This window comes from Desmodus rotundus, chromosome 7 (assembly GCF_022682495.2).
Source record: "Desmodus rotundus isolate HL8 chromosome 7, HLdesRot8A.1, whole genome shotgun sequence".
In the NCBI taxonomy this organism is placed as follows: Eukaryota; Metazoa; Chordata; class Mammalia; order Chiroptera; family Phyllostomidae; genus Desmodus; species Desmodus rotundus.
The window spans coordinates 93,207,616-93,232,206 of NC_071393.1; the positions used below are offsets into that span (position 1 = coordinate 93,207,616).

Sequence of the window (24,591 nt, forward strand, 5' to 3'; positions counted from 1 at the left end):
CTAAAAAAATGCTAGCCAGTTAGTGCAACATGCACACATATGCTAACCTGGTTGATATCCTCTTTACTGTAATTTGAGGTCCATAGTTTTTGCCTTGAACCATGGTTTTTCCTATGGAGCGCACCATTGGGAGGGTGTAGACTCTTGGGGCTAACAAAGGCCGAAGCTGTCCCTGCACAATGCCCCATGTTCCAGCATTATAGTGAGATGTACTGTTCTGTAACAGGAGGTAAGCTTATCAGAAATGGTACACTTAATTGAACAATAAAAAAAAAAATAAAAAAGAATTGAAAGAAAAAGAAATGGTAAACTAAGGCTTGAAAGAGATAACACTTTCACTTTTAGAATATATATTTTTTGAAATTCACTTTAAAAGCATAAATATGGGTATGAGTTATTATTAGTCATTTAAAAATATTTTTCTAATAAAATATATTATTATTTTTAAAAACTTGGAAAATACAGAAAAGTGCACACACACACAAAACCGTCTGCAGCCCTACCATATGGAGAGGGCTCCATTAACACTTTGATCTATTTCCTTCCATATTTTTTCTTTTTAAAGATTTTATGTTATTTATTTTTAGACAGAGGGGAGGGGAAGGAGAGAGAAAGCAAAGCATCAACGTGCGGTTGCCTCTTACGCATCCCCCACTGGGGACCCAGCCTGCAACCCAGGCATGTGCCCTGACTGGCAATTGAACTGGCAACTGTTTGGTTTGCCAGCTGGAGCTCAATCCACTGAGCCACACCAACCAGGGCTCCCTTCCATGTTTTGTAGGCATACATTTTTCACATTGTTGAGGTCACACTGTTTATATGATTTTCCACCGCTTTTCTCACCTAACTTTATATCATTAAACATTTCTCCCACTAATTACACACCATTTGCTAACACTTTGGTGCGCGCAATATTCTGTAGCCTGGCTAATTATCTATTTCTAACAATGATTTGTCAAATCTCTCACCTGCTTCATGACTGGCTCCCCAAAAGATTTTTCATGAATAGTTTTATAAACTGATATACACTTTGGGAGGCATGCCTACACATTAAACAAATAAACATAGCCAGCTTGCTTTCCTTCTGTATTTCTAGACTGTTCCATAAAGAAATCAAATCAGCCAAATTTACTTTATCTCCCCTACCTACCCTTCCACAGGACCCAGAATGTGCATTTGTAAGAAGCGCAAGAAGTCTCCTAAATGTTTTAGACTCATTCATATAACAACCTTAACTCATACTAATAGATATGTGTGCTTAAATTTTAAAATCCTACACTGGACTTTATAGAAAATACATGCTTAGACATTCATTCTTCCTTGAGGTTTGGACAAACCAAAATACACACAGAAGACCACTTTGTGTCTAACAGTATGACTACCAATACCTGGGCTGTCACTAACCCAACAATAAAATGGAAACAGAGTTGTTTCCTTTTCTACATCTCTCAAGTGCTAAGAGTATAAAGCATCAGCCATGAAATAATTTCCTGAAGGCTGAGAGAAAAGGTCCAGAGCCGATGAACACATCCTGGTCATTGTTTCCCAAGCCAGTATGTTACCTGGTTGTTGGGGCTGAGGTTCAACAGCCTCCAGGACGAGTACATGAGGTCCGAGAAATGGTAAAGCAGCCGGAGTCTGGCCCTCGCGGTGTGAATGCTCACCTCCCTCAGCGCCCCGTACTGGGGGGGCACTGCATCAGGCAGGCCCAGCTGCAGAGGTACCGACACACCTGCCCAGAAAGCAGATGGACACTTATAAAGGAAAATGTATTATTTGCATTTTCAGTATTTAAAAAAATTTTGAACATACAGAAAAATTAAGTGTACAATGAACACCCATTCCTACCACTTAAATTCCATAATTAATATTTGCCTATATTTGCTATATTACTATTATCAATTTCTCTATCCATCAATTCATTTTAATTTATCATGAACTTACGCTGGTTTTTAAAACATCTTTTTTATTTATCATTATGGACACTTTTTTTTTTCCTCCTTTAGTTTCCCATTTAACTATGGGGCTTAAACAGTTTCTTCACAAAAAAGAAAAACCCAAATTCTTCCTTTCATATTCAGTAATTGTCTTCATAATAATACAAGGTGTGGGCTCAGACCAGACAGGCAGTTCTGGAAAATGGAACAGGGTCACTCAGCAGAGACACCTCCCACACTTTAACTAGAGACCTCACAGAAAGTGACCACGGCAGAACGAAAGACCTAGGTGCACGATTCACAAAAGCTTTTCACTGGAAGAACGAGAGCTCTGGAGAAGAGAAGACTACAAGAACTGTATATATGGTTACCGTCTAATAAAAATGCACAAACGAGGAGAAACACAATACTCAACTCACTTGACTTTCCTGTGAATGAAAATTTGTGCAGCTCAATTCCCAGAGGTATTTTACTACTATTAATAAAAGCTAACATTTATTGAGTACTTTTATGTGCCTGGCACTATGCTAAGAGCTTCACAGGAATTGGTTCATTTACTCCTACAGCTCTTTATAATATTACTACTCTCATTTTACGGTCAAAGAAACTGAGTCTTGAGGTCACTCAACTCATAAGTGGAAAAGCCAGGATTCAACCCAGGCAATGTGGTTCCAGAGTTTGAACCTTAACCACCACATTGTGGAGCCTTTGTCCTGAAGTGGGAGGGAAATCCTTCTGGAAGCTTCAGAGGCCCCAGAGTCTCTGAAGTTTTCGGTACACAGGCAGAATACTGCTCATTCTGGATCCTTTAACCAGAAACTGCCTCCTACTTGGTAGTTATGCCTTGTTCTCTTAGAGTATATGTAAAAGAAAAAAATCTCCATGGGCAGTCTTTCCTAAGGACCTGTGCTAAGTAGAGAGGTGAGCAAAAAGGAAGAGAATGCTTAGCTCTCAGTCACAAGGTCATTTCAGGGAAATTCTAGTGCCTTAGACAACAGCAGATGGTAGAAAGAAAGGGCCTGAATATCTGGGAAAGAAACAGCTCAGACATGAAGAAATGCGTAAGAATGAATGATAAATGCTACACTTAAGGGAATATATTGGTGGGGAACGGAAGATCGATCTAATTGGGGGAGTATGCAGTTGGATGTTAAGTATACAAATATGCATTTTATTTTTCATTATATAGTTCTGTAGATCTATAAGGATTTCATAATAAATTAAACATAAAACAAACAACAAAAATGTTGAAACGGCCCATCAGTCCTGCTACACACTGGAGTAAAATGGCGGTGATTTTTCTGCTATGCCAATGCACAGACAACCTCATGTTTCAAGTGGTTAATGGGGGTGAAGAATTTGGTCCCAGGGTTTTTAATCATTATTCCTAACAGCAGGCTTCAGACAGCTACAATTCATCGCTTCTTTTATATATAAAAAGACACTTAGTTGCTACTCTAAAATTACAAATCTTTGCTTGCCTAAGTGATATATTTTCTTCTTTTAGGGGTGCAGAGAGGGACTGCTTCATAATGGAGTTGCAAGAGAACTTCTTGCTGTGAAGGTATTTACAGAGCTGGTAGCACAAGGAATGCTCTGGTCGTGTGGGGGAAGGTCTGATGGTTTCAGAACCATGTCGGGATACAATCTGAGACTGGCAAGCAGACAGTCAGCTGGGGACTGCTGAAAGAGAAACTGTAGGAGCGTGGGTATTGCATCCCTCACCTGGTGCTCTTGGTGGGACTGGCGGTGCTGTCCATGCAGCACTGTGGCAGCGGCCAGCTGAGATCTGCCGAATGTTTTTCCCTTGCAAAACTGTTACCAGGGTTGGTTCTCGAACATGGTTGGTGTGGCCTAGGCCAAGCTGGGGATAAATTACAAATACACAGAGATTCAATTAGAAAGAGGAAGAGAGGAAGCCAAGATGATGAATTCTGTCTTAGATGGTAGCAGATGTAAATAGGTTAATATCTGCACCAAACCACAGCATCAAAATAATGAAATTAATTCTGATTTTCTCTATCAGAATGGTCCTCAGAGCTCAGACTGACTCCTAAAAATTAAGCTGTAACAAAGCCATTCCAATCTAGCATATGAGTCTTAATGACTGAACACAACCTTGGGTTTCACTTCTGGAGAGAAAATGAATTCTTAGAAAGTTAAAAAAATAACAATAATCTATAGAGCTTTTACTTAAAACACACTGGTTTCTTGATTTTTTAACATGGTTTGCCGGTGTAACAATAAATGAGCAATTATAAAAACATACACAGAAGCAGATTCTCTCCCTCAGATCTCTGTTCTTAGAGTCCGACTGGAACACCCAGTGTTACAGCAGCTAAGCACCACACACCAGCAGGGAGGGTCATGACAAGGCCCTGTCAGGGACCTGCCAAAGTTGTCCTCAACGGCAACCCTCCTGTCATTAAGACAATATGCAGCCACCGAGATGAGCAACCTCCTCCTCTGTTAAGATACTGGTGAGGAGACCACAGGGCCAAAATGCATAATACTGGACCCTGAACTTGAGGGCCCCTGAGTACCTACTCTAGCAGCAGCCAGACCCAGACAGGATTTATAGAAGAAGGGAGTGTGGCTCTGCACGTGGGGCTGAAAGCCATCATAGTAGCAGGCATCTCAGACATCTCCCACCAAAGCCCCTCCCTCCTCTACATATAGGGTAGAGTACACCCATGAACCTCGAGTCCTTCCTCAACCTCTTACAGGCTCAGTTCACTCCTCTGTACAATGGGGTGACAGGACTTCCTGGACAAACACAAATGTACTTTGTATACTGTCATATTATCAAATATAAAAGTATTATTGTTTCATTCTTTCTATTTTCCAGATCAACTGATGCTCCTAGTACCTAATCTCACATATTACCATAGAAATGACGACGCAGAAATGATGACAGCAGCAAATACTTATAAAGTGCTGCTTACTATGTGCCAGGCACCTATCAATGTGTTAGACACATATATACTCAGCTAATCCCCTTAATCTTTTTGCTGTGATTTTTTAAAAAATAATGGTCAATAATGTAATACTTACTTGGCCACAATCAAGAGAGAGAGAGAAGCACAACTGAACTGCCAAAACAATCAGTCCTGGAGCAAACTGATGTGCTTGAGGCACTGTGGTAGACATTATGAGGTTCTTAGCTTATCCTTTTACCATATGAAGGATGTTATCAGATTTCTAGAATGTGAGAGTAGCAAGACAAATATTTACCTGTCCTTCTGAATTGCTCCCCCAGGCATATACATCTCCAGTTGATGCCAAAGCAAGTGTGTGCTCAGCTCCAACTGCCACGTCTTCGATGACCACCCCAGCCAGGACAGGGATTTGCTGAGGCCGATTGTGGTTGCGAGCACGCCCCTCTGGCAAGCCTATCAAGCGATCTGGGGGGGAAAAAAACAGCAAAAGGAAATTTATGGATGGCACACCACAGTCCTTTTATGTTTTTTTAATGAATCATTTAATTTTTATGGTGGAATGACAATGACATATATAACTCATATATACCATTAACTCATTCTGGTAAGGTATACTGAATACTGAGTGAATAAAAAGTTTAAAACTATTTCTTTGTAAAATGTCACAGTCTCCTTATTCATAAAAATAAAGTTATATCTAAAATTAGTAGCTTATTTCAAACCAACAGGCACTCCAGTGTCCCCATATTTGAGAGGACTGGTGCATAATTTACAAAGGCCCTAAAGTTCTTGCATCCTAAGGAAACATGTCATCCTGACTAGTGTGGCTCATCCCGCAAACTGAAAGGTCACCAGTTCCACTCCCAGTCAGGACACATGCCAGGGTTGTGGGCCAGGTCTCTGGCTGAGGGCATGTAAGAGGCAACTGATTGATGTTTCTCTTGCACATCAAGGTTTCTCTCCCTCTCTTTCTCCCTCCCTTCCTTTCTCTCTAAAAATAAATAAATAAAATTTTAAAAAATAAAAAAGAAAACATGTCATTCAAACTATCCTGTCCTCAAACTTCCAGCCAACCTCTCCCCTTAGCTTTGCTGCCACACTTCTAGAAAGTGCAGGTCAGACCCTGTTTCTCCATGTCTGCTAGGCCTGTCTGGCTTGGCTACCATCTCTAACCTAACTTCCATTCTCACCACTATACTGAAAATGTATCTCAAAAGCATTAAGTAACTTCTAAGTGCCTACTGCAGCAGCCTCTTTTTAGGCACAAGCCCACAAGCCCCAAGAAACCTTCTGAATAACATGGCCTCAGCTCCTGCTGCCCCTCATTATTTGAGCCCTGAGCCTATGAATTCCTTCAACCCAAACCCCCAGTCCCTGGAAGGACCAAGGAGCCCTCTGGTGGTCAAGGCAGTGTTTGTAGCAGCAGGGTGAAGGCAGCAAAAAGAAGGGGAAAGGCCTTGGAGGAACTCATCTAGCAAGAGTGAAGGCTCTGGCATGAGGGGCCATCAATGGGGAGTATCTCTATGACCAAGTTCACAGAGAGGAGCAGAAGAGTAGCTAGTGAATGAAGGTGACAGTACCCACTCACCACCCAGAACAAAATAATGACTCTATTTAGAGTACTTTCTGTAAAACTGGGAAGCAATGTTTCTATAACACACAAATATTTACAGAAAACAAGCAATGCAATGCCTGGAAAATGCCTTACCTTGACCAAAGGTATACACATGGCCGTCTTTGGTCAATGCAACAGAAAACTGAGTTCCACAAGCAACCTTTTTAATACCAATTCCACAAAGAACATCAACTTTCTGCAAAACAAAAGTATAAGGCACACATTAAAATAGAAAAAAAATACTATTGAATTTGCCTACTGACATGTATAAACTCAAGAATTACCTTCCAATAAAAATACTAACAGTTAATTACCTGTTTCCACCCAAACCCACAGTCCTAAATATTATTTTCCCATATTGTTCTGCAAACTAGCAGAATTTGGGGGAGGAAGTGTGCAGAGCATTTGGCAAAAATCCCCAGAACCACAAATGAAGTGGAAGCATTCCTCTGGATAACAGAAGCCAAAGAAAAACCTGTGGCCTTGTAAAAACTAGTGAAGGACCATGTAAAGCCATGGGCTCTTCCCAATCACACTTTTTCTGCTTTCAGAGGTGACACTAACTGCTTTATATGTTCCCCAGAGAGGGACTTCCTCATTTTGTGAATCCCTAGCTAAATCCTAACTTTCAAGATGTCACAGACTATCTATGATGGTGCATCTAGAGTTGAACATAAATTGAGTATTTGTAAATGTGCTGCTTGTTAAATGTGTTAGGAAAATCCACAGAAAAGAGTTGTGTAAGAGGTCTTCTGCAGAACCAAGAAACCTTCTGTAATGTGAATAACAGCTTCTAATTTATTTGTTTATACACTCAAATTTTCTTTCTATTATTTTTTAAAGAGGTGCATATCTGTGTAATTCAGTGATAATAAACTGAAATGGCAGCTGTAAGATTGTTCATGGTCCCCTCCATAAGACAACCTGGAGATATGTTTATACTATTTCTTCTTTACATGGACGGTAGTCCCTACAGTGTTCAGTCTGTGTACAGAGATAGACACATCCTTGCAGAATTTTTACATCAAGTTTAGTGGCTATTAATATCAAGATCTAGAATGTAGAACATTTAAGAATAAGCAACAGAAGCTTCTAAACGTCATTATGAATTACCAAAAATGTTTAAATTACTTCCAACTACAAAGAGGTAGTGACATAGACAAAAACTATGTCGTCTGAAACCCGAGGTTAAAGATAACACTGACCTGAGGTGATGATTTTGCAGTGGAATTTCCTAAACCTAGTTTTCCATAGTCACCATCTCCAAAAGCCCACACCACAGAGCCATCTGCTGATACTGCCAAAGTGTGGTTTAAGCCACAAGCCACCTGGAGGAACAACAGGGTGTTCAGTAAGGCAAATCATAATACCTAAAACACATACCCATTTCTGGGCCCTTTCCTCCACTTCAGTGGAAAACTTGGCTATGTTTTTAAAGATTTTTATTGGTTTCAGGGCTTTCTACATATGTTAAAAAATGTGTCAACAAGAAATAATTCCTAATGTTCACAGAAAAAAAAAAACTTTTTTCTTCAAAGTGAAATCCTTCAAATATCTGTGGCTAACTCAGAATCAGAAAGCACAGAAGATAGGGGAAAAGTACATATGACTCAAAAATACTCATTCATACCAGAGAAGTCTAAGGAATAATATAGAAAAAGATAAAAATATCCCCTTGTTAAGAGAAAGTCTCGGTGTCTACAGGACAGGAACAATTGTTGTTTAAGAGCAGCAGCTATCAGTGATGCTACAATTCAGCTATCTGCTTCCAGCCTACTGGACAGGAGTCACAAAAGTCTGTACTGCTAAGGGTTTTATATCAAGTTGTATTAGTACTTTATGGAGGGGACTCTAAAATATGCACATCCTGAATTAATGTGTAATCAAATAAGACAAAGAAACATATGACAAACTTAAATTGACTTAAAATATGAATTTCACATAAGGAAAAAGTCATGAAAAACTATCAATTAAGCCAAGCAAAATGTACATGAAGTTAAATATAACTGGCGATTCCTTTCTTCCTGACAGGACAGTGTCCGAGGTCACACAGAGGACGTAAGAAACCATGCTCAGACAGAATGTATGTATCAGAGACTTATTCCATGCCTGTCCAATCTGATATCCCTCCAGTGCGGTCACTCTTTCTGGAAGTTTTTTATTAGAGGTGTTTCCAAGACCCAGACGACCGTAGTCACCGTTCCCAAAGGTAAACAGTTTGCCATCTGAAGTTACCACTGCTGAGTGCTTGAAGCCACAAGACATCTACAGATAGAACCAAGGAGAAAAAAATTTCTTAAGAGAGCATTCTGAGGAAAAAAAAGAAGACAGTCATTTTTGGTTATTAATAAAGCAATAAACTTCACTGACAAATCAGGATCTTCAAGACCAGTATGTTCTATCTGCCCAAATGGCCCTCCTGCTTCCCTAAGCCTGATCTACCTCATCGTGCTCAGGAAGACCAAGAAAAACAGCATACCTTGTGGAACTGCTGCTACTCTTCACCTGTGCACAGATGACCTAAACTACATAAAATAATAAATAGGGAAATTCTTTGTAAAGTCAAAGGTGCTATGCAATTTTACAATATTATTTTAGATCACTAATTGATTTTCCAGAAAATGAATATGAACTCAGCCTTTATAACAATCATGACAAGTTGAATGCAAAGCTTTCTTCCATTTATCAGTGTATTAAGAACTGTGTGGCAAGAGCTAAACCTCGTCATAATGTTTCTTCCAAGGACCTGCAGCAACCTGGCCTGGACCAAGCAGCTGGCTCAGGAAAAAGGGAGTCCATTCTAATATCAAAGCCCATTCAAATTTCTGACAAGCCCAAAAATGAATCTAAACAACTAAAGGCAGCTGATCTCTTATAATGATTGTGTAATATATTTTTACTATTATTTCCCATTACCTAAGTTAGATTTGACAAACTAGTATGTTTACATTCAAAGCCAAATTTATCCATCTCCTGCCTGACCTGTACCACTTCTTCTCCTTGTAAGGCCTCAATTTGCCTGGGTCGCCGCTGCCTGTCGCTGTTCCCATGGCCAAGTTTGCCATAATCACCATCTCCCCAGCTAAAGACCTCACCACTCTCAGTCAGGGCCATTGAGTGCCCATCAGAACCACATGAAGTCACCAGCTGAGTCACCACAAAGCCTGGAACAGAGCAAAAAACCCAGTAAGAGTCACTATATGTTAAAACTCCCCTCTTACAGCTACTAAAGAATATTCTCAGAATCAAAATGTACCAAAATAGTACTACAGAAATAAAAGCAATTTCTTAATTTCTAATCAAATTTGCAGAAACAGCCTATCAAAAATTGGGAGCGGTCACATAAAATAATCATGTGACAATAAAGAAGAGAGTTACAAGAGCAGTGACAGTCATTAAGGACTATGTTCCAGCTACTCCTATAAATGCTTCACATGAATTATCTCATTTTCTATTTTCACTTAGAACCTGAGCCAGATATACTGTCTCCAATTTTATAATTGGGGAAACCGGGTCACCAAGAGGTCTAGTAACTTATGCAAGGCGCCAGAGATACAATGTAGTAGAACCAGATAGGTACCCAGCCAGCCCTCCCATCCTCACTACTGAACTCTTCCTTGCACTTAGATCTCAAGGAAGAGAACTCAGAGCTACTCAGCAATTGGTTCTGAACTGGTTGTTACTTGTATGCTTTTACTTTAAAAGCCTCCTTTGCTGTTTTTGTAGGTTTCAAAGTCAGTAAAACTTAATTAAAAAAAAAACAAGTCAGGGTCTCCTGCAGTGATTTCTCCAGAGGTATTCTTGCTCCAAGGCACAGAGTATGCTGACAGAGAAGCTCTTTAAAGTCTTTAGTACATATACACATAAACTGATTTTTAATTTAAATGAAACACATGCATGATTGCTACTGCTATTAATAGTTGTCTAATTACAGTTTTGCAATTTTAAAAAATTTTATATTCCTCAGTGGGCCTTCAAACAGTTACTTATACTATTGATTTTGAGCATTGCTATGATAAGTAACCTGCAAAATAATGTTGTTGAAGTATGAAAGTTAAGGCTATATAAGCCTAAACAAAAATCACAATTTAAGTGAAAGCCCAGTATGATTATCTAGCAAAGGTTTGGGATGAGTTCCAACATAAGTAAACATTGCTATAGGTAGGCCACAATTTCTGATCAGCTTTTGAGGATAATTTTACCTTGTAAGGCGGAAATAACTGTCAGCACATGAAGGTCATCTGAATTTCCTTGTCCTAATCTGCCATAACTTCCTTCCCCACAAGCCAACACTGTGCCATTGGCCTGGATGACAAAGGTACAATTCTGACCACATATGACCTAGTATAAAAACATACAACTAAATATGTTATCCTTTATTATATAGCTTTAACATGTAAACATTAAACATGATTCCATGTATATCCACGATATGTTAATCAATTTTTTATCTTTTCACTACAGAGGAAAGGTTAATGTGACTATGGGGTTTCTACAAGCCCTTGACTACTATGAACCTGCTTACTTAACTGACACATGTATGTGACTCATTTGACTATTTAAGATAGCTTGAACCATGTTATTTACATGGATTTCAGCCAAATGTGTAGAGATGAAATAATAAAATTAACAACAAAATTGATAAAAGAAGACAGAGGAAAGGGTGATGGGGAGATATTAAAGACTGAGCTAGAGGTTACCAAGAGGCAGAAAGTGGAAGAGAGATATATGAGAAAGAACAGTGCATTCTGATAATTCATGAGGTGGAGAAAAACAAAAGAGAAAGCAGTTGACTCAGGAAGCGTTTGGAAATATAGTCATACACAATTATTAGAAGAGGGGAGGTATGTCAATAAAATCTGGCTCAAGCCCCAGTAAGTCTATAGCCGCAAAGAGACAATCAGTAATTAGGAATGCCTTCTATAAATACATCCTGGTCAGGCCTAATGCATCAAGATGTTAATTCACACGTTTTAAAGCAAGAAAAACTTAGAAACTTATTAGCAAAACTTAAGTCTGATAAAAACTTTAGAAATCTCTTATTTGGAAGCTATAACATTTTGACTTTCTTTAGTGATTCCTTACAACAGTCCATGAAAGGAACTTTATCCCACAGTAAGTTACTGACAGCTGAGGGCTAGGAATCAGAGCTATCAGTTCCCAAGGTCTTCTCCATTTTTTTACCCTGATATACCTGTTGGGCCTGTGAGAATGAGGGAGCTGCTGCAGGTACCATCACATTTCTTCCAGCTTCTGCCAGCTGTCCATGCCTGCCAGCACCCCACAAGTAGACATCACATTTACCTCCCAGGTGCCAGTCCTAGAAAAACACAATCATCTCAAAATTAGATTCATCCATTTGTTAAAACAAGCATGTACTGGGTACCAAGTGTGTGCCAGCCTCTATGGGAGACACCAGGGCACAAACCCACAAGCATTCAGAATCAGAAGATTTACTGACAAAGACCATATAGTTATCTTCATCTTTACTGACCTCAGGTCTGGAAGTTGCCCAAGACATAATTTGTTCATCCATGCCGTTAATCCATTTACTGTTATCCTGCAAGACAGGGCAAACATCAGGATCAGTCTTGCTTAATCAAGATTTATCTCTTCTTAACTAATAATTAAGTCTTCTAACAACTAAGTCTTCTTTCCAAAAAAGAACTCGGATATTACAAGAAACTAAGAGCAGTTTTATAATCATGTCAAACTTGATTTTAAGCATTAATATTTCCCTTTACTATAAACATTTTCACTATCAACTATATATCACTACCACAATCATGTTGGAAATTCAAAGCTAACTTCTGAGTAACCATTGGTACAAAGTCATGTGCAGGAGCCACTGACCCTGTGAACTTCCCGCAAAGCTTTGGGCAGGTCACTTCATCTTTCTGGGCTTCAGTTTTCTCATCTACAAAATGACAGATTTGGGACAAATGGGCTGCTCAGAAGGATACTTCCTAATTAGAATATTCTATATTTAGAGATTCCCCTCAATTTGTACGTGTTTTATATTATACCTATATTTATACATATATTCAAACATCTGTGTATATAAACCTTAACTAAGTGAAGGGGTTGTTAGATCAAGTGGTGGCCTGCACTCTCTACACACCACAGTTTCTACAGCTAGATGCTCTCAGATACAATCAGAGTGCTCTTCCATAATTCTTATTTTATGGTGATTAAAAACATGATTGAAGGGCCAAATAATTTAGAATCCACATGTAGAATAAATTTCACAAGATGACCAGAAAAAGATGTTAAAATATATACAGGATGGGGCAAAAGTAGGTTTACAGTTGTGATTACACAAAACAGTTTATTCTTGTATTACTGTTTATTATTTTATTATTTTCCATACAAACAACCATAACCTACTTTTTGCCCCACTCTATACAGATAAAATATATACTAACAAGACACAGACTTAAAAAAAAGGAGGAAAAATATGGGACCATGTCATCGAGAGCCAGCATGTTTATAAGAGGTCCATAGTTCTCATATACTCAATCCCTGTCACCACAGAGGCCCGTCATCGTATCAAAAGTGACTATCTAAAAGCAAAATATTTTAAATTTATCTAAGAGTATGCTCCTAGCTATTGAAGCTAGCAAATATTTACTGAGGGTCTACCTGCTAAACACCTATGATATTGATATAGTATCAGCTGCAAATAATAGCAGTTCACATTACACTTACCATTAGGAATACAAGTTCATCCTCTGGAACAGGCTCTAGATCAGGAACAGTAAAAGATTCTGGAAACTGTGCTCCGTTGGTCAGGGCTTCGGCAGCTTTTATGGTGGTTGAGAAACATTCTAACCAGGCCCACTCGTTCGGATTCCAGGAAGCAGGGTCAGGGAGGCAGTGCTGGTGGTGTGGTGGCACTGGAGGGTTACACAGCAGTTGATCCAGATGAAGCCCCACAGCAAGGGAAGCCAGACACTGCATATACGGGCTGTGAACAAGCTGGTCTCCACAAACCACATGAGGCTAAGAGAAGATGCAAGGCCATTATGTTGAAGAGCCTATGCCAAATATTCTAAATTAGTCTACTGTAATCTGAAAGCCTATAATTTATTTTTTAAGTTTATTGTTTTTTAAGCTTTTTACTGGGAAATAATTTTAGATATTCAGAGAGTTTCAGAGATAGTACAGAGAATTCCTATAAACCCTTCACCCAATTCCTCTAATGTTAACATCTTACATTAACCATGGTGAATTTATCAAAACTAAGAAATAAACAAGGGCATAATACCAACTAAACAACACAATCTTATTTGGTTTTCCCACTAATCATCAATGCCCCTTTTCTGCTCCAGAATCCAATTCAGGATATGTCATTGTATTTAGTGTATTGTCATTAGTTTTTCAGATCACAACTGAAACATGGAGACTTGCTCCTTCTCACAATTCCTCCTTTACCAAGAAAACCCTGGTAGCCATCAAAGGAAAATTCTTTTTTCATGGCTATCCCTAGTAATAGTAGAGCCACTCTATGAAAGACTAAGTGACTCAGAAAAGAAAACCTGGGCAAATGCACCAGTGAAATAATATTAATGTATCTTGGCAAACCCCACCCACCCGCAAAAAAACCCCCCACCAAACACAAGGAGCTCTACCCAGGGGGGCAGCACACTGTGACTAGTAAGGCCTGGAAGACAGGCCACATAGGATCAAAATCCGCAATTCCCCTTTCTAGTATTTAATGACCCTGTTTAGTTCAACCTTGGCTCGTCCACACAACTTTCCAGAGGGATTCACCTGACAAGGGAAAGGATATTCACTTGGACACCCATATGCACACCCTTCTCCCAGTTTTGGGACGGCAAAACCACATAATGCCCTGGCTGGTATGGCTCAGTGGATTGAATGCTGGCCTGTGAGCCAAGGTCAGTTTGATTCCAGGTCAGGGCATGTGCCTGGGACCAGGTCCCTAGTTGGTAGCATGCAAGAGGCAACCGATGGATTTTTCTCTTTTTCTTTCCCTCCTCCTTTCTCTAAAATAAATATATAAAATCTAAAAATAATTATTAAAAAATAGATTTATGGGTCCAAAAAGGAAAGATGATATTCTGAGGCACAGATATTTTAAGAAGTTTTGGAGTGAACAAATAATCTGAAGAATGATATAAATACCATACAAATTTGAGGGTTATTTTTAAACTTTACTCTCACTAAAATGAAGTAGGAGTAGACTTAGGATTACTGAACAACTGTTTTAGACATTACTTAGCTTCATCTGATTCTGCCCAAACAGCCCCATGTATTTTACTCAGACCTCATGCTCTTAAGGAATAAATTCAAAGCTGTAATTCAAATTCCAAAGCACCACGCATCTGTAGACCTGTAGGAGTGAGTGTGACCGATCACCTTTTCATAGGCATACTGCTCCTGAAGCATCATGGGTAGCCGTTCCAGAAATGCTCTCATGCAGGGAGCCATGTTTAATCCCAGGACACCCTGCTGTTTCAGTGCAGTCCTACAGGTTGCTAAAACATGATTGGCAGCAACCCACTCTGACGTACAATTCACGACTAAAACATCCTGATGGAAAATAAGTTGTGCCACATAGTTGTTTAAATGAAAGAGAAAAGAGAGAATTCTATCAGCATTCATACCTGAGAAAATTCATTCAAGTAACTGCATTAAACATGTTTGCTTTTTAATCATTTTATGCTGTACCTTTAATGCCTATGTACTTCAAAACATCCTAAATTTTTTCTAAGTAAAAACAAGTGAATAAGAAATAACCATAAAATTTGTGGATTAGCTGATTCTTCTTAAAGAGACAACAGCAATTATCTGCTATTACACAGGACTTATAGGACAAGGATCTAGTGTATTCCAAAAGTCTGATGTGCCCACAAGGTACTAACTAAAGAAAGCAGTACTCTGCCTGCTGAGGGATATATCAGAAAAAGAAGCAACACTTCTAACGGTGGCTCTATGATTTATCCTATACAGGCCACTTACTACCTAGGGTCTGATTCTATATTTAACTTCAGTAGGACTATTCATGCAGGTTTACAGTTCTGTTTTAATATCATTTAACCACATACAATGTAAACCAGAGAGCACACTGGCTCCATTCATTAAGGATATAAATGCTAATAATGTCATATCATAGAATTACTTTACTGCAGGGGACTAGAATTTTTCTTGCTAAATATTAAATTTGGAAGCCAAAATATATTATGTATACTTGAGTTAAAAATTTGGGGGATGGTCCTTCTTTTCAGGGAAAGTTCTTTTGAGACAGTCTGATGCTATCTCAAAAATGGCAGAAAGTCAAAATCCACTTTATGACTTCCAATGGAAATGAAGCTGTTCAATAATTAAACATTTCATTGATGTCTAGGGGATAGCAGAAAGAGTACTAGATTATATGAGTAAATCAGGAGACCTGGGTTTTAGTTTTCTTTCTGCCACTAAGTGGCTGCATTTTCTTGGGCAAGTAACAATCCCCCTGAATTTGTTTTCTCCTCTGTAAAATGGGATGCTTGGACTACGATTTTTAAGGTATGTTACAGGCTTATACACTCTGATTTGCTATAACTGCCCATTACCTTTGATCTATTTGAACAAGCAGCAACCCCGACATCAGGAATCCATACTGTGGTCTGAATAGCTCCAGAGCCTATCACAACAGTTTGTAAGACAGAGCCATCCTAAAATGAAATGTGTTTATCAATACACATTATTTAACCTTCGTTATTATTTACATTTTAAGTTTATACTTCACATTCACAAAAACATTCTAAAATCTATACTTCAGCTAAATTTGGCAACGTCCATCCAATTACATGCCTATTACCTAATTTTCTAGAGCCTATATCGCTTTCAATAAGAAAAGTTACAGAATGGAGGATTCTAAAAAGTTTGTCCAGTATTCAAGATATTATCACACAAAATATCCCTAAGGTTGGTTGGGTTAATTTTTATCCTGTAAGTTAATTAAAAACATAAGGTAAAAGTAACAGCTATACTCTTACCCTTAAAGACCAAATGTTCATGAGCCCACCTAGGCCACCAGACACCAGGGCCAACCCATCTGAACTAAAGGCAACGGTCCGGACAGGGGTGATGTGTCCCCGCAGCTGATAAACACACTTGGCTCCGGCTGGTTTCCTATATCCATCCTGCAATTAATTTTTATTTTTAACATGTATTGAAATTAAAACAATTTATTGAGTCAAGATTTATAATTCATTCTTGGAAATTTTATATTTCAGTGAAACATTGGGGAAGAGGGCAGGACAACTCTCAGAAGGATTAGCCTGACTGAGAAAATAAATATTAACCTGGTTCTCCTTTGCTAAAGGTGAGTTTCATCTTTTTTGATGCACTTCTAGGCTAGTTTCCTAACTCTTCAAACTGGCAGAAATGACAACATTTCTAAATTCTAATTATCCCCCAAAGATAGGAAAATTCTCTTTCTACTTCTTAATGAGTGTGTTAATATTTAAAGTTAGCTTTACATAATTTTCCTTTTTAGTACCTACCATCTATTAATTGCACATGCTGGCCCATATGAACAGGCCCTCTTTTTGTGCAGGTGGTTCTCTCATGTGGTCTCTAATTTTGTGTTTGCTCTGCAGGTTTAAAAATGTGATAGGTAAGGCCTGTGCAAATACTCTCTAGCACAAAGAGCAAACTAGATTTATCTTCAGTGCTTCCACCTTCGCCTCTGCGATATCTTTCTCTCATTAGTAAGCTACCTACCCATCCCTCCTCACCCCTTTCTCCATGCTCTAAAGCTTCCTCTTCCTTCTAGTTATGACAGAGTATAATACCGAATGCATTCATCTGCCCAAAGATGACATAAAGCATGTTTCTTCCAGGGGTATTTGTGTCATGAACAAAAGAAAGAGCAACAGAAGCTGCAAACTGGTAGCTCAGGGATGCAATCTGTTTGATCACCCACTGCTGTAAAGAATTTTAAGTCAGGTACCAAGTGTGATATTGGAAGATTTTACTTAAAACACTGGAATTTTGGTTTTTATCAAAAAAATCAGGTAATTTGATAATAAGAAATAGGCTCTCATTTTTTTTAGGGTAACAATCAGCTTTGTGGCAACTGTGCCCATTATATGAAGCATGTGCTCACTCACAAGCTGTTTGCAGTTAATTTTTAAAAAGACACTTTTATCCCCAATATTGTTATTTTTAAATGTCAAGAATCAGATGTCTGCTGTGTAGAACTATTGTACCGCTGCCAGTGACTGTATCAGGCTTTGGAGCAGGGACATGGATTTGAAGACATTAAAACTGTTTAATTCCACCCCCCCCAAAAAATCCCCTTCTCCACACCTTCCAACTCCCAGCTTTAGGAATTTACTATTTGCCTAGATGGTCCTGTAAGCATCTACCTGGATTTGTACCCTCTGCTTAAGGTAAAGAAATTGTTCTTCATAGATGGAATTCTGGTATCAGTAAGAGATACTCTGGAAAGGTGTGCTCCTGTGGTGTTCCTATTTCACTGTTCCAAAAACTTAACTTAGGCATCCATCTGTGGTATCAATTATATCGACAACCATAAATGATCACCACTCTGTTTATTGAACATTTCACTTTAACAAGTAATATGGTGTTTCTGACTTACAAACAAGTAAGCTAATTAAGAGAGTACACAAAGCATGACAATTATTCACATTTCCCTAATGGATCTTGTCCTTTGATAACATATTCTCTATCTATGGCTTCAAATATGGTCTTAAAAACACCAGAACATTTACCTGGCAATTTGATTCCTGGTCCCACCATCCTTCTGAAACAGCCATACTGGTCTGTGTGGTATCTTGTGGAATACACCAAACACATACTAAGCCACTCTGACAGCCACTTAAAAAATGATCACATAAGCCAAAATATGTCAATATGAAGAAAAATATTTTTAAATAACAACCAACGAAGACTTGATAGAAGTACTATGATATCATTTTAAAATTTATCTGTAGTAGGTATGATATAATCTTTTATAAGAAATATAACTAGGGCCCTGATCGGTGTAGTTTAGTTGGTTGGGTGCTGACCTGCAAAGTGAAAGGTCACTGGTTTGATTCCCAGTCAGGGAACATGCCTAGGTTGCAAGTTCGGTTCCCCAACAGGGCACATATGAGAGGCAACTGATCGATGTTTCTCTCTCACATCAATGTTTCTCTCCCTCTCTTTTTCCCTTCACACCCCTCTCTAAAAAATGAATATTTTTTTTAAAAAGAAAGAAATACAACTAGGTCTGATATTCTAACATCACACCCAGATAAGGAGATCATATACCAAGTTGCAAAACCTTTACTTCTCTAAGGTGATCTTATGGTATTACACATTTTAAGACTAATAACTGGTAATAAACTGTTTAAGACTACTGAGAAGCCACATTTAATGCAAGTATCAGTTTATACTAACGTAAAAATTAAGACACACACACACAAATTTATAACATACGTAGCCATCAGTAAATGCAACTTGGATCCTTTCCCTGGGAGGCTGCACCAAGCGATTCCATTTACAATGGACGGATGGCAGAGTGAATGTAGACAGTGCCAGCATCCTGAAATAGGCCCCCAGAGTTTCACATTCTCTTCTTTGGCACATGTCATAAGAATATGACCTGTTGGGTCCCACTTCATACTAACAAGAGTATCCTTAAAATGGTAAGGGGAGGGAAAAAATCATATTAATGCTTCTTTCACAAATACTTTAAACTCAATATTTATGACCTACTCTATTACTCATTTGGAAATTAACATTATATGCACATCAGATAGTTATATCATTCCTAATCAGTAAACCAACTTTCCTTTCATATAATCTGCATCATATTATTTGCTGCAGTTTCAGAGTTCAATGAATGTTAGTTAAATAACAAAATTCTGATTAAGAAGGAATATGTTACCTCTCATTTAACATTTTAAGAGTTATCTTTATTGACACTTAAAATTTGAAAAAGAACAAACTTTAAGAATAATATCAAAATAGCAATATTTATGAGAGTCTGGGGCATGTTTTATATTTGTTACATGGTTGTTGCCATTGTGTTCTGACTTGTTCTTTTTTTACCCTCCTTCACAACTCCCAACTCCTGGCTTCACACATTTACACTTCTTGCCTAACTGGCCCTGTAAACGTCTGAACGGGAGACTTTTGTTAAGGTAAAGGAATCATTCTTCACAGATGGAATTTCTCTCACTAGAGGAAGGTACTTTGAGAGGGGATGGTCCATGGATGTTCCTATTTCACTGCTTTGGTTTTACTTTTTTTTGGTTTTACATAGACTTTTTCATGTATATGTATATATAGCCTACAGATTTTGTGTAATGACAGAATATTAAATAGTAAGTGACTGATATAAAAAAAATTTAAAGAATCTACTATGATGGAACACTACAGTAAGAAACAAAAAAAGTAACCATCTGGTAAAGATGCTTTACCTTATGTGCATCAATTAGAACAATGCCTCCTTTCTCAAGTGGCTCCTTTGTTCCCAATAATAATTTTCCATCAAAATATCCCACTGCAAATGGTCTGTCTTCACTGAACCAAGCAATGCAAGTTACAGACACTAACATGGTAAGAACAAAATAAAAATAAAAAAGAAAATAAAAGAGACTTATTTGACATTGTCTAACTTAAAAAGACAAAAACTTTGCAACAAATATATGCTACTGCAATTATTGCTCAAGTAAGTTTCCAGACATCTCTGTAATGAATTTAGACAAAATGCAGGCCTACAGCAGGGATTCCATGTAACTCACTTTAAAAGTGTTATTTATAAGTGACAAGGACTACCTCATTTTAAAAAAATATATATATATTTTTAATTTTTCAATTACACTTTACATTCAATATTTTGTATTAATTTCAGGTGTATGAAATACCTCATTTTTAATCTTTCATTATTTTCAGGTGGGTATTGAAAAAGACAAAAATTGAATTCCCTTGCTGATTTTAAGTAATTGTACAAGGTTCTTTTCTTTTAGACTAGAATCTACAAAGAAACTGAGAAGTAAAATAATCCAAGTCATAGAAAGAAAATTACTGGTCCATTCTTTTGCTTAATATTCCCTTCTCAGTGTGTTTCCATATTCTATGAAGCAGATTCAATTCTAACAATATATTTGCTTCTTTCAGTATACGTAACACTGGATGGCTACAAAAAAAAGTATTTGTGGAAGTAGAATGGGGACATGGGGACTGAGTTGATGGTAGAAACACTTTTTGTTGTATATATTTTTAGATTTAAAACATTTTGAACCTTATTGAATGTATTATTTATTAAAAACTTGGAATCTCCCAACCCCAAACTCTTCTGTTAACAGAGTACCATTTAAGCTAGGACTGTGAGCTTTGAAATACCCCACTCCCCCACTCAGCTAACAAAAACTATCCAGTAAAATGTCTATATCCAAATGGAACAAAGTGAGAAAAAAAATGAAAAGCAACTTGCTACAATCTCTTGTCAGACTAGTAACTTCACTCTTCCTTTGTCCCCCATTTCCTCAATTTCATTCATTTGTTAACACTTTCATCTCTACTAATGATTATATTTTTTTCTCTTGGGCATTCCTAACTTTCAAGGGAGACTCAGAGCCTGCTATAAGTGTTTAGATACTTACACAAAAGATGTATGACTAATATAATACTATTAGATCTCTTCTGGCAGAAACACAGGCCTGCCTTAAGAGTTCAAATACTTACAGAAAGGATGAATGACTAATGTAAGACTATTATATTTCTTTTGGCAGAAACTCCTGGTGTGGGTTGGGAGAGAAGTATCTTTCAACTTAGTAACTAATTAAAATGAAACACGAATTGGATAATTTAGAAAACAAAGGCAAAAGTATTTTCAAAAGCAAGTGCCAAAAAAACAAAGTCTATTTGATTGGGGGGATCACTTTCTCAGCTAGACCCAAATCTAGTCATTTACCATCCTTCCGATAGCAATGCTCCAATTCTCGACGGTGCATGGTGGACGCATCAACAACTTCAATCAGTCCTAGAGATCCGTCCATCCGTCCCACCAACAATAATTCTGGAGACTCTCCTGACCAGGCTGTAGCTGGACCCTCCTCTGGCCAAGCCAGGGAAGATACCCAATGAGGCTGAATATCTATTAATCCTTTTCCTCCTAAAGAGAAAGAAAATGTTAACTGCTTGTCCCTTAATTCTTAAAAACAGTAACAAGAAAAAAAAATACTACTTAATTCTAATATAACTCAAAGTAACCCCCACTTTCAAAATAGTCTACTAATGAATATGACTGTAAGGCAGGACCTTTCATTTATATAATAAATAGATTAAGAAATTAAAAAGCTTTTCTGGAACTAAGACTTTTTTGCAACTGTGAATGGAACAAAATGGTAGCTTTACAGAAAAAAAGAGCAAAGGAAAATACTCAGTGTACAAATGTTAATCACTTAAGTCCTTTCCTAATAATTACTGAAAACCAAATTAACATAAGAAATTTACCTACAGTCAAGGCTAGCTATTACTTCAAATATGTGAAATAGAGCAGCCATTCCTCAAACTCAGTATTTTGTTCATGTGTAAAAATGAACAAAACACTGATAAACCCAAGATTACATTCATGATTTTTATTTTCTGGGGAGGTATTATTAAAAACTGACAAGAGTCTGTACCTGTGAAACAGACATAATCAACAGAAATATTTCAAGTGATTTAAAAAGAATACATAGCTAAAAATTCAGTGACCACTACTTCCCCTCAAATCCTACTCTGAATACTTGCAGTACATGAAAATAATTTTTAGTTTACAGCTACTGAATCAGCTGAAACTCCAAGAAAGGAAAGTCAGGAAATGAGCACTTCCTCTTTGACTTAAACCATAGTATGCATAGATTTTCAGTTGATGAATAAACTGTGAGTTTCAAGGTGAAGGGAAGCCATTGCTCGGACTCAAAAGGTACTCAAAAGCATTTCCAGTATTTACATGACTCTTACCGTTAACTTGCCAGATATTCACTGTCTTTTCCAAAGCTCCAGCTAGGTATTTCCCACTGATACTCCAGGAAACAGGTAAGAAACTTGGGTCACTGGGTGATCCCAGGCTCTCCTCAACATCCCCTTCCCTAGAACATAATAGATATGTATGAAACTTTAATCCCCATCCATCATAAGGTTTGGGGTAAGGTTTAAACCCCAAACCTTACAGTAAGGGTTTCATCTGGACCTCAGTACAAAATGGCAAATTCTTACATTTCAAAAGCTAGGCTAGCAGATTTGACAATCTCATATTTGCCAGTGTTAGTCATAATGTGAAAAACAGAATTATAAAGGAGTGATGCTTAGATCATGCATCATTTAATGCAGTATATAATTTGTCAATAAAGACTGATTCTATCTGGGTTGTACAATGGTTATTATTCAGAACACATTGACTGTTGTTTGCCTGATCTCCACATAAGTTTTCAGAAAAGAAATACCTACAGCTAGCTATATTCTACTATAGAATCAGTATCATTATTCTAATTCTTAAATAATCTTTAAAGAATGATGGAAAATAAGCCTGTTTTGTAGAACTGCACAATTATTTGCCAGATAGTTGAGTTTGATATAATTCTGAGAACGTCCAGATATTAATAATTTTATTTGCTGAATAACTATTCTGAATATTTAAAAACAAACTGGGGATATAGTAAGACTATTCTAAAAACACCTGCAGTCCTGCCTAGTGTAGCTCAGTGGATTGAGCGCGGGCTGTGAACAAAGGGTCGCCGATTCGATTCCCAGTCAGGGCACATGCCTGGGTTGCGGGCCAGGTCCCCAGTGGGGGCCACGTGAGAGGCAACCACACAATGATGTTTCTCTCCCTTTCTTTCTCCCTCCCTTCCCCTCTCTCTAAAAACAAATAAATCTTTAAAAAAAAACGGCAAAAAATTTCAGTAACAATTTGATTACATTAACACAAGCAAAATAAAGCATGTTTAGAATTCTCTTATTTTAAATGTTACATAAGATAACATCAGCACTCACAATCTGTTGAACACGCAGGTCTGTTGCAGTGAATATTGCTTCTTGGTAACATTCCACACCCGGATGGTGCCATCATTGCCACTTGTGGCCAAGAGTCCTTTTTTATTACACCAAACACAAGTCATTACCTAGGAAAGTTGAAAATGTCCAACAATATTTAAGCAAGTTTTGGCTTCAGTAATTCTGTCATTTAAAAATGTTCTATCAAGCTAAAAAAACATCTATCATAAAATTGTCAAAGTATCTATGTTTCAATGCAATATGCATTGTTTCATTCTTTTCTAATTAGTGTGTAAATACAAACCTATTTGATGTGTAGCCTTAAAGTACTACGCCCAAACTCATTTGAGTTATCTGAGACTTGCCGACATCTTTACTACAACTGTTTATTTAATTTACTGAGTTGGCCAAAGAGTCCATTTAGTTTTTTCCATAAAATAAAAGACACATTTTTCATTTCCACCAATAAGTTTATTGACTTGGATATTTTGAGTATGTCAGCTATCTCCTACATGGTATAATATTGATTGCTCTCAATGTCTCATTTTGATGGCCATCAACTTCAACTGGTCTACTGGACTGTGGTGCATAGTCCAGCAAGAAATCTCCAGCACAAAACTCACAAACCACTTTGACACTTTCAATCAGTCACAGCACCTTCTCCATACACTGTACAAATCTTATTTTGTGTTTCAGCTGCATTTTTACCATTCTTGAAATAATAAAGTATAATATGCCAAAAATATTGCATATTTTCTTCCATCTTCAATATTACAAAAGCTACATAGAAATTCACCAATTTTGATAAGTATTTTTAAATGCACGCCGATATGACAGCTGTCACAATACAATCTAACAAAATTGGTTCAAATGAAGTTAAAGACAACTAAGTGCTATGAGAGCCATCTTATGGAAAAAACCAAATGAACTTTTTGTCCAACCCAATAAAAATGTTTACTTAATTCAATAAAAGTATAAATACTTTATATGTTTTGTAAAATAACACAGACTAAGAAATGATTTTAAAATTAGTGAATAGAGGCCAATCTTCATTTCCTAAACTGCCCTGGTCACTGCTCATGGGCCCAGTGCGTTA

The 24,591-nt window shown here is 37.6% G+C and overlaps 1 protein-coding gene across 10 annotated transcripts in view; it reads right to left on the minus strand.

Moving 5' to 3' along the window:
• Positions 1 to 24,591, minus strand: part of HERC1 (HECT and RLD domain containing E3 ubiquitin protein ligase family member 1) — a 183,532-nt gene that overhangs the window by 9,377 nt on the left and 149,564 nt on the right. For all 10 annotated transcript variants that reach the window (XM_024567643.4, XM_045201606.3, XM_045201604.3 and 7 more), the window contains 21 exons: positions 23,496 to 23,623; positions 22,464 to 22,591; positions 21,430 to 21,630; positions 19,934 to 20,064; positions 18,948 to 19,147; positions 18,239 to 18,344; positions 16,496 to 16,642; positions 16,070 to 16,171; positions 14,874 to 15,047; positions 13,200 to 13,493; positions 11,986 to 12,051; positions 11,686 to 11,811; positions 10,694 to 10,832; positions 9,474 to 9,655; positions 8,601 to 8,756; positions 7,697 to 7,819; positions 6,585 to 6,687; positions 5,172 to 5,341; positions 3,663 to 3,801; positions 1,563 to 1,732; positions 48 to 217 (listed from right to left, as the gene is read on the minus strand). In XM_024567643.4, coding sequence (XP_024423411.2) covers positions 48 to 217; positions 1,563 to 1,732; positions 3,663 to 3,801; positions 5,172 to 5,341; positions 6,585 to 6,687; positions 7,697 to 7,819; positions 8,601 to 8,756; positions 9,474 to 9,655; positions 10,694 to 10,832; positions 11,686 to 11,811; positions 11,986 to 12,051; positions 13,200 to 13,493; positions 14,874 to 15,047; positions 16,070 to 16,171; positions 16,496 to 16,642; positions 18,239 to 18,344; positions 18,948 to 19,147; positions 19,934 to 20,064; positions 21,430 to 21,630; positions 22,464 to 22,591; positions 23,496 to 23,623 — 3,155 coding nt within the window. The remainder of the gene's footprint in view (positions 1 to 47; positions 218 to 1,562; positions 1,733 to 3,662; positions 3,802 to 5,171; positions 5,342 to 6,584; positions 6,688 to 7,696; positions 7,820 to 8,600; positions 8,757 to 9,473; positions 9,656 to 10,693; positions 10,833 to 11,685; positions 11,812 to 11,985; positions 12,052 to 13,199; positions 13,494 to 14,873; positions 15,048 to 16,069; positions 16,172 to 16,495; positions 16,643 to 18,238; positions 18,345 to 18,947; positions 19,148 to 19,933; positions 20,065 to 21,429; positions 21,631 to 22,463; positions 22,592 to 23,495; positions 23,624 to 24,591) is intronic.